Source organism: Nematolebias whitei, chromosome 11, assembly GCF_014905685.2.
Source record: "Nematolebias whitei isolate Nwh7 chromosome 11, NemWhi1, whole genome shotgun sequence".
NCBI lineage: Eukaryota > Metazoa > Chordata > Actinopteri > Cyprinodontiformes > Rivulidae > Nematolebias > Nematolebias whitei.
The window spans coordinates 18,307,414-18,317,705 of record NC_056508.1 but is presented as its reverse complement, the minus strand read 5'-3'; the positions used below and the strand labels follow the sequence as shown (position 1 = coordinate 18,317,705).

The window sequence follows — 10,292 nt, the reverse complement described above, 5'->3', positions numbered from 1 at the left end:
TATATATATATATATATATATATATATATATTAGGCTTGTCGCAATGAACAATAAATCAATCAATCGCATGATAAATGAAAATGATCATCCTCATTTTCATTTATCGACTTTATCGTTGCTTCGTGTCTCTCTCTTTCTGAAAACACTGGATGACAAAAGGCTCAACTCCGGTGCTCTTCACTGACCCCTCACTTTCTCTTTAAAATCCATTTTAACGATCCAATATCTCAATTTTGGATCGTTAAAAGCAGCTAAGCTAACAGGCCGACCTCAGGAAAAAACCTCCGTCTTGTCAAAGCTCCAAAATTCACGGTTGAAACCTGTGCCTTTGTCAAAAAAGTTTTTTCTGCAAAACGAAGCTGAGAACTTGTTTTTACAGATTTTTTTAATTTTTATTAAAAGCTTTATGTGAAAAATGCTAAAGAGCTCAAACCACACCGAGTGTCTGCCATTTTGATAACCGAAGAGAGACAGCCCATGTCATGTCAAGGGGCCTCCCTCCCATGTTTCTTAGAGACACTCTGCTCACTCCCTCACGATTCATCCTTTGGTTCGAACAGTCTTATACTTCCATCCGGTGGTCAAAAAAAGTACTACATGCAAAAAAAATTCACCAATATTTCTTATTAATTTTGACAATAATTACTAATTATTGTCAAATTTCAAACAATATTGTTATTTATTGCAATAATTTTTGAGACAATTACTGGTCTAGCAATTTTTTTTTTACATGTCAGGCCTAATATATATATTTATGTATATGTATAAATGTTAGAAAAAATAAACTGCATTTTTTACAAATAGCACCTTTATGTTGTTGTGGTTTATCATAATTATTTTGGATCATTAGCCTGATCCAAAAGGGCAAAGCACAAAACCGCATAGAATTTTGCAAAGTTTTGTTAACTTACCTACATTCCTCATGAAGTGAATAAATATATAAATAAATCTAATAAAATTGGTTAGATTAAAAGTTTGAATTGACTCTCAGCTACTACCACACCAGATTTTAGCTCAATATCTGTAAAACTGGCTGAATTTCAGTCATTTTTTGTGTTTACTGAGGTTGATTAGCTGTGTCAGCCATCAATCAAGTCGTTTTTGAAAGTTAATCAGTTGTAGATGTACATCCAGTGAGTACTTTCTAAGAGTTTTAATAAACCTCTGGCTTATAAAATACTTTGTTAACAGACAAACACAAACAGTCCCACACATGCACAATTATATGGTTGCCCTCCTAATAATGATGGGCATATACACTGAACAAAAGCAAAAAATGCAACACTTTTGGTTTTGCTCCCATCTTTCATGAGCTGAACTCAAAGACCTACAGCTCTTTCTATAAACATAAAAGTCATTTTTCTCTTAAATATTGTTCAAAAATGGGTGTAAATCTGTGTTAGTGAGCACTTCTCCTTTGCCAAGATGATTCATGCACCTCACAGGTGTGGCATATCAAGGTGCTGATTAGACAGCATGATTATTGCACAGGTGTGCTCTAGGCTGACCACAATAAAAGGCCACTCTAAAATGTGCAGTTTTATCACATAGCACAAAGCCACAGATGTTGCAAGTTTTGAGGGAGCGTGCAATTGGTATGCTGACTGCAGGAATGTGCACCAGAGCTGTTGCCCGTGAAGTGAATGTTCATTTCATTACCATAAGCTGTCTCCAAAGGCATTTCAGAGAATTTGGCAGGATCACCACATCCGGCATCTTCACCTCAAAGATTGTCTGAGACCAGCCACCTGGACAGCTGCTGCAACAATCAGTTTGCATAACCAAAAAATTTATGCACAAACTGTCAAACCATCTCAGGGAAGCTCATCTGCATGCCTAACGTCCTCATCGGGCTCTCCACCTGACTGCAGTTCGGCGTCGTAACTGACTGAGTGGGCAAATGCTCACATTGGATGATGTACATGTATGTCATATTAGAGAGGTGTTCTCTTCACGGATGAATCCCAGTTTTCCCCGTACAGGACAGATGGTAGACTGTGTATGGTGTTGTGTGGGTGAACTGATGGCAATGTAGTGAATGGAGTAGCCCATGGTGGCAGTGCGGTTATGGTATGGGCAGGTCTATGTTATAGACACCAAACACAGGTGCATTTTATTGATGGTACATTGAATGCACAGAGATACCATGACAAAATCCAGAGGCCCATTGTTGTGCCATTCACCTATGACCATCACCTCATGTTGCAGCATGATAATGCACGGCCCCACGTTGCAAGGATCTGTACACAGTTCCTGGAAACTGAAAACATCTCAGTTGTTGCATGGCCAGCATACTCTCTGGACATACCACCCACTGAGCATGTTTAGGATGTTCTGGATCAGTGTATACAAAAATGTTTTCCAGTTCCTGACAACATCCAGCAACTTTGCACAGCCATCAAAGAGGAGTGGACCAACATTCTACAGGCCGCAACAACCTGATCAACTCCATGTGAAGGAGATGTGTGGCAAATGGTGGTCACACCAGATACTGACTAGTTTTCTGACCCAGAACCCCCCATCTAATCATGCTGTCTAATCAGCATCTTGATATGCCACACATGTGAGGTGTATGGATGATCTTGGCAAAGGAGACATGCTCACTAACACAGATCATGAAAAATGGGAGTAAAAACCAAAGTGTTGCAAATTGCAATTGTATTTTTGTTCAGTGTGTTTGAGAATGTTTAGCGGGGTTGGTACTGTATATGTATCTGACATGCATCCATAATGAAATGTTTATCAGTTGTGAATTTAGTTTAAGCTTATATTTTCTTTTATGATTTCAGCTGCTGTTGACACGGAAAATTAATAAAATCCATTTCGGCTCAACTGTTGTGGTTACTGCACAATCAGCGAACGTGTACAAAGTCCAAAATATCTCACTTCCAGTAGATGGTGAGTTAAAGTGCAACAATGTGAACAGAACCAGAAAACAGATCTGTCAGTATAATAATATAATACTTATTATTATTATTATCATTCTTTTCAGTTTGTTCCATGAAGCTCGATGGGATTGTAGCAAAATGTCATGGTAAGAAGTTAAAATGTTAGTGTGTAATTTTTAAAGCAATTTACAGAATTAACTGAGTGATTGACAGAAATGTATAATGTTTATGTGTGAGTAACTGTAGACACTTCATATTTGACCTTTTTAAATGTAATGACATACATCGCTTAGCATTTTTCACATTTCTCGTCAATGCAGCTGCTCAAAACATTTGAAAAATGGTGTTTATGATGACTAATGTGTGCTCCCCTAAGTTCCCAGACTCCATGCGGTAATTGAGGACGGGGAAGTCCGACTGCAACAAGAAAGCACCAGTTCCAAACACGGCAAGCTCTCCTGTCTAATGGTTTGGGATGGAATATTTAAAGACTGTTCATGGGTCAGTCAGTGGAAATCTGTACAGATGAGAGTTAATGCAGCAGCAGAGGCAAATCAACATTTCTCTGTGTGTGGGTTTGTATATGTGTAAAACCATTTTCTTATCTCTGCAGCCCAAAAACAAGAGCGAGATTGCCGTTCCATCAGAAATGATTGCACCCTGCTTGTGCTTCCTGGTAGCTGACAAATTAAATAACAAGTTATAAGTTGATATATTTAATGAATTTTTAGTAACACATGAATATTTTGTTTATAGGCATGGTGGGACGGAGACGTCCGGGTGGAATACTGTCCTTTTAGAAATCATAAAGGTAAACAGAAGTTTTTAGTTTTGTCAGTTTGTCTGCGAGTTAGAAGCTGCTAAATGTGTTTTCTCTTTCTTATTGCTCCCCAGAGGCCTTTGAAAGAATGCAACACAACATGACTGTTACCATGAAGGAGGCTCCGCTGAGGGGCGGTGGGACAGGGCTGTCCTGGAACGTAACTTCCTCCTGCAAACTGAAGGGAGAGGTGCAGCTGTGCAAGAAGGATCCTGCAGAAAGCCAGTGTGAACAAGTGATGGACTCCAGACAGAAGCTGCAGGACGTCTGGGTTAAATCAAGGGACAGACACTGGGTAAAAAGAACACGTTTTTTCAAATGCAAAACATTTAAATCTACAAGAAAATGTAGGTATTTTATTGTACCATTGTTAAACATTATTTAAAAGTGAAAAAGTTGTCCATTTTATAATGAGTAAAAATTGCTTCATTTTAATTAGAATTAAACTGTTCACAACAAAGAGTTGATGGCAGCTTGAGAGTCTTAAATTCATCTGAAAACATTGCACTCACACAGAGATTTTGTGTTTTAAATGTATTTATTAAATTGAAAAAGTGGTCTCCAGCTACAAGTACTTGGGTGTACACATGAATGACAACCTCAGCTGGAGCAACAACACCACCAGCCTGATCAAGAAAGCTCATCAGAGACTCTACTTCCTCAGACGGTTGAGGCGAGCTGGTCTGGGAAGCTCAGTCCTCACCTCCTTCTACAGGTGTGCAGTGGAGAGCATCCTGTGCTCGAGCATCAACGTGTGGCATGGAGGCTGCACAGCTGCAGAAAGAAAAGCTTTGCAGAGAGTGGTGAAGGCTGCACAGAAATCTGTTGGAATCAGTCTCCCCACCATCACAGACATCTACACCTCCAGATGCAGGAAGAGGGCCACCTGCATCATGAAGGACCCCACCCACCCAGCACACACACTTTTTGCCCCACTCCCCTCAGGAAGGAGGTTAAGGAGCATTAAGTGTAGAACCACTAGACTGAGGAACAGCTTCTACCCTGAGGCTGTTAGACTCATGAATCTAACTAGAATAATCACTGTGAAAAACCATATCATGTTGCTGCTGATCTGTTTCATGTTGCTGCTGATCTGTTTCAATGTTGATGTGTTCATGCGTGCACATCTGCTCACAGACTCATGTTCATGTTTGTGCTGATGTTCAATGTTTTTATGTTATGAGTGCTTAGTGTATATTTAGTTGATGTTTTTCTTAGTTCATATCTTAGATGTTATTACTGTTTTTCTTAGACATTTTATTGTTGGATGTAACTGGGACCCTGTGTACATAATTTCGCTCCACCACATGTACCACATGAGGTGCGAATGACAATAAAGAAACTCTGACTCTGACTCTAAATAATAATAATAATAATTAAGAACTAAAAGATGCAAAACAAAAACTGTAAAATTATGTCTATAGATTTTTTGGGGGATCAGTGTGTTTGTCGATTATTTATTACTTATTATATTATCAAGAAAAGTCTTTCTGTTTGAAATGAGGAGCAACAAATGTATTTTTTTTAATTAAAAATGTATCTTTTAAATTGTATATTTGTACTGTAATATTTCATCCCAATCAACTTTTAACACCAAGTGCCTAAATGTCACATTTATTAATGATTTATTTTTTTTGTTCTTTATTTTGTGTTTTTACTTTTTAGCAAGCAGGACTGTTCAACGTGACACCCCATCCTCTGATCTGTGTGCAGGTAACATTACTATATTTTCGTTATACAAACACAACATTATAGAAAATATTTTCTGTTCTGTGCGCGGTGGATGAAATCTTTTTTAAACCTTTTTTAGGGGAAACTTGAAGGAATGCAGTCATTTTCAGAACCCCACTGTCCATTTTCAAGTAAGACCAATAATTGTTCTTCAGACTCTCAGCCATCTCAAAATAATTCATGTTTTTTTGTACGCAATATAACTAATTACAATATAGCTGTTCATATTGTCATAAAAAACATGATCCTGTTTTGGTTTTCCAGCCTCTCGAGTGAGATGGATCCTACCGCTTCTCGTTGGATTACTGCTGATCTGTTTGGCTATACTTGGAGCCTATTTAATACAAGGTGTCTTAAAAGGTGTGCACATTAATTGTACATCAAGAAATCTTTCTAAGACTTTCTGTAAAAACATCTAACTTTAAACACTGTTTTCTTTTCAGGCTACGTTTGGAAATGGCTGAAAGAAGACGATGTCAAAGGTCAAACATCTAACATTCACCCTATTTGGACCAAACACTTGTTTTATTGCTACTTTACACCACTAATAAATCCATTGATCCATCCATCTATCCATCCATCCATCCATCTATCCATCCATCCATCTATCCATTCATCCATCCATCCATCCATCCATCCATCCATTATCTTCCGCTTGTTCCGAAGTCAGGTCACAGGGCAGCAGCTTGAGCGTGGAGGTCCAGACATCTCTTTTCACAGCCACCTCTTCCAGCTCTTCTGTGAGGATTCCAATAGTCTCTCCAGTGTGTCCTGGGTCTTCCCTGGGGTCTCGTCCCAGTCGGACATGCCTGGAGCACCTCCCTAAGGAGGCACCCAGGGAGCATCCTTACCAGATGTTCCTCTCGATGTGGAGGAGCAGCGGTTCTACTCCGAGACGCTCCTGATAACTGAACTTCTCACCCTGTCTCTAAGGGAAAGTCCAGCTACCCTGCAGAGGAAACTCATTTCAACCTCCTGTATCCGTGATCTCATTCTTTCGGTCACTACCCAGAGCTCATGACCATAGGTGAGGGTAGGAATGCAGACCGACCAGTAAACAGAGAGCTTTGCCTTACAGCTCAGCTCTGTCTTCACCACAGTGGACCGGTACAGAGTCCGCAATACTGCAGATGCTGCACCAATCCGTCTGTCAATCTCAGGCTCCATTCTTCCCTCACTCGTGAACAAAACACAGAGATACTTGAACTCCTCCACTTGAGGCAGAACCTCACCCTCGACCTGAAGAGAGCATTCCACCCTTTTCCGGTTGAGGACCATGGCCTCAGATTTGGAGGTGCTGATTCTCATCCCAGCCGCTTCACACTCGGCTGTGAATCACTCCAGTGAGAGCTGAAGATCACGGCATGATGACGCCAACAGGACCACATCATCTGCAAAGAACAGAAGTGGAATCCTGAGGCCACCGAACTGGAAATCTTCCGCCAGCTGGCTGCACCGAGAAATTCTGTCCATAAAAGTTATGAACAGAATCAGTGACAATGGGCAGCCCTGGTGGAGTCCAACTCCCACACTGAAGGGGTCCGACTTACTGCCAGCAATGCGAACCAAGCTCTCGCACCGCTTGTATAGTGACTCAACAGCCTGTAACAACAGGCCTTCAATCCCATACTCACGGAGCACCCCCCACAGTGTACCTGTCGAATGCCTTCTCCAAGTCCACAAAACACATGTAGACCGAATGAGCAAACTCCCATGACCCTTCGAGGACCCTAGTGAGGGTAAAGAGCTGATCCAGTGTTCCACAGCCAGGAGGGAACCCGCATTTTTCCTCATGGATCTGAGGTTCGACCAACAATCGAACTCACTCCAGTACCTCTGAATAGACCAGGGAGGCTAAAGAGAGTGATGCCCCTGTAATTGTAACAGGGACAGGGGCCGCTAATAAATAAAAATAAAAAAACTGCTATCTCACATCAGTGTTGGAAGATTCTTAAAGGAAATTCAGAAAGGACTTCCATCCATCCATCCATTTTCTTCCGCTTATCCGGGGTCGGGTCGCGGGGGTAGCAGCTTGAGTAGGGAGGCCCAGACTTTCCTCTCCCCAGCCACTTGGGCCAGCTCCTCCGGGGGAATCCCAAGGCGTTCCCAGGCCAGCCGAGAAACATAGTCCCTCCAGTGTGTCCTGGGTCTTCCTCTGGGTCTCCTCCTGGTGGGACATGTCTGGAACACCTCACCAGGGAGGCGTCCAGGAGGCATCCTAACCAGACACCCGAGCCACCTCAACTGGCTCCTCTCAATGTGGAGAAGCAGTGGCTCTACTCTGAGTCCCTCCCGGATGACCGAGCTTCTCACCCTATCTCTAAAGGGAGAGTCCAGACACCCTACGGAGAAAACTCATTTCGGCTGATTGTATCCGAGATCTCGTTCTTTCGGTCACAAGCCAAAGCTCATGACCATAGATGAGGGTAGGAACGTAGATGGATCGGTTAAAATTGAGAGCTTAGCCTTTTGACTCAGCTCTCTCTTCACCACGACAGACCTGTACAGTGCCCGCTTCACTGCAGACACTGCACCTATCCGCCTATCAATCTCACAAGCAGCTGATGGGTACCGGCAGTCCAAGCGACATGCGGCTCGAGTGGTCACTGATGCATGGGAGGAGTTCGGAGAGGCCATGGAGAATGACTTCCACATGGCTTCGAGGCGATTCTGGTCCACCATCCGGCGTCTCAGGGGGGGACAGCGGTACACCACCAACACTGTTTATAGTGTGCTGCTGACCTCAATTCGGGATGTTGTGGGTCGGTGGGCAGAATACTTTGAAGACCTCCTCAATCCCACGGCACGTCTTCCACTGAGGAAGCAGAGCCTGGGGACTCTGGGTCGGGCCCTTCAGTCTCTGGTGTTGAGGTCACCGAGGTGGTTAAAAAGCTTCTCGGTGGCAGAGCCCCAGGGGTGGATGAGATTCGCCCGGAGTTCCTTAAGGCTCTGGATGTTGTAGGGTTGTGTTGTCTTACGTGACTCTGCAATATTGCGTGGACATCGGGGGAAGTTCCCCTGGATTAGCAGACCAGGGTGGTGGTCCCCCTATTCAAAAAGGGGGACCGTAGAGTGTGTTCCAACTACAGGGGGATCAGAAAGGACTTGACAATTTTAAATATGCATGAAGTGAAAAAGCTTTTTTATTACTTTGCAATCAAACAATAGCTTGTTGCAACACATTTTTAAAGTAAATAACAGATATGGGTTGTATTTTTAGATTTGTTCTTGACAACTACCTCCCCACACTGTACTGAATCATCATTTGATCAAAACCGCTGTATTAACAATTTTCTTCTTTTTCAGGCGTAGTTGGTGGTAGTCATGTGGTGCTGCTGTACCCATCAGATGAGGATAATGATAAGCGTCTGCCCGGGCTGCTGTGTCACCTGGGCTTATCTCTCCAGTCCCTGGGCTTCACCGTGTCTCTGGATCTCTGGAGCCAGGCAGAGCTCAGCGCGCTGGGCCCCGTGCCGTGGCTCCACTCACGACTGGACCAGCTGCAAAGGCAGGGGGGTAAAGTGGTGTTGGTCCTGACCCAAGCCACCTGGACACGAGCTGAAGAATGGGGTGCCCGCAGCTGTGAGAAAAATGGATCGAAAAACAGAGAAATGGAGGCAGAACCTGGGGTAAGCTACCCCCCTTCTTCACGCCACGTGGATGTCTTCGGTGCTTCGTTGAGCTGTATTCTTGCAGACTACTTGCAGGGTCGTGCTGGAGAGAGGTTTATGTTAGTGCAGTTTGAATCCCTCCCACCTGAGCCACCAGGTGGTTTTCGGTCTCTCCCACATCTCTTTTGCGGACTTCACGTTTACAGCCTCCCATCTCAGAGTCTGGGTTTTCTGACTGAACTCGCTGGCACCAAGAAAATGGCCTCTGCATCAGCCAGACGGAAAAGAGCCGGGGGGCTCAGGATGGCATCCCGAGCTCTGGCACAGAAACTGTCAGGGTTCACCGCTGGGACTAATGTCTTTAGACTTGCTGGGGTGTCCCAGGGTTGTGTTGGTGGGGGAGTGGAAGACTCGGGGGAAACTGTGCCCTTAAAATCATATCTCATAACACCCCCGTCCAGCCCAGAGTCTGACCCTAAGGTTGGTGAAGTGGTTTGAATCTGAAAGCTGCAAAGGGAAAAGGTCCGGTCATTGGAAGAGCAGCTTGTGACGAAAATACCTCAAGTGGTGCAGTTTAGCTGTTTGCTCTAAAAATTAACTGTAGGGTATGTGTGAAAAAAGAAGTGCACATTTCCATCTGCTAGAACAGCTTATTCTCACAACACACACACCTGGTTAATAAACTTTGAGTCACAGTGGCTCCATGCATTAAATCGTTCAGCATGGAAATCACACACTGCCATCATACGAGGATAACAATGAACAATCTTTGAAAGCATGTCGGATGGAAAGTTTTTTTTTTTTTTAAGCTGTAAAGCTTTAAAAATGCAGAGAGCCATCTGTTTTCTATGCCTACTTTATCCTGTTCAGGGTAACGGGGCTGGTATCAGTCAGAGATATAGAGGTGTGGGGCACCTGGGACAGGTTGTCAGTCTGTTACAGCGCCAAGACAACAACCACAGCACACACGGACACAAGGCCAGTTAAAACTCAACAGTTAACCTAACACACATGTTTTTGGACTGTGGGAAAAAACCAGAGGACCTGGAGGAAACCATATGAGGAGGACATGCAAACTGCACACAGAAAGGCTGCGGAGACTTGGAACGGTTTAACCAGCTGTGCAGCCCAAATGCAGAGAGCGACTCAGTGAAGGACATCATTCCATTAACGTGATGCTGTTTTAACTCAAGCCACTGTGCATATTTAAATTCATGTCCGTAATGATTTGCTTGCAAACG

The 10,292-nt window shown here is 43.4% G+C and overlaps 1 protein-coding gene across 1 annotated transcript in view; it reads left to right on the top strand.

Annotated features, from left to right (window-relative positions):
- Positions 1-9,581, top strand: part of wu:fl23c11 — an 18,451-nt gene extending 8,870 nt beyond the window's left edge. The window contains exons 5-13 of the mRNA XM_037683835.1: positions 3,266-3,390; positions 3,503-3,565; positions 3,646-3,700; positions 3,784-4,004; positions 5,375-5,422; positions 5,520-5,571; positions 5,705-5,800; positions 5,884-5,922; positions 8,747-9,581. Of these exons, the coding sequence (XP_037539763.1) occupies positions 3,266-3,390; positions 3,503-3,565; positions 3,646-3,700; positions 3,784-4,004; positions 5,375-5,422; positions 5,520-5,571; positions 5,705-5,800; positions 5,884-5,922; positions 8,747-9,549 (1,502 nt within the window). The 3' untranslated portion in view covers positions 9,550-9,581. The remainder of the gene's footprint in view (positions 1-3,265; positions 3,391-3,502; positions 3,566-3,645; positions 3,701-3,783; positions 4,005-5,374; positions 5,423-5,519; positions 5,572-5,704; positions 5,801-5,883; positions 5,923-8,746) is intronic.
- The last annotated feature ends 711 nt before the right edge of the window (positions 9,582-10,292 follow it).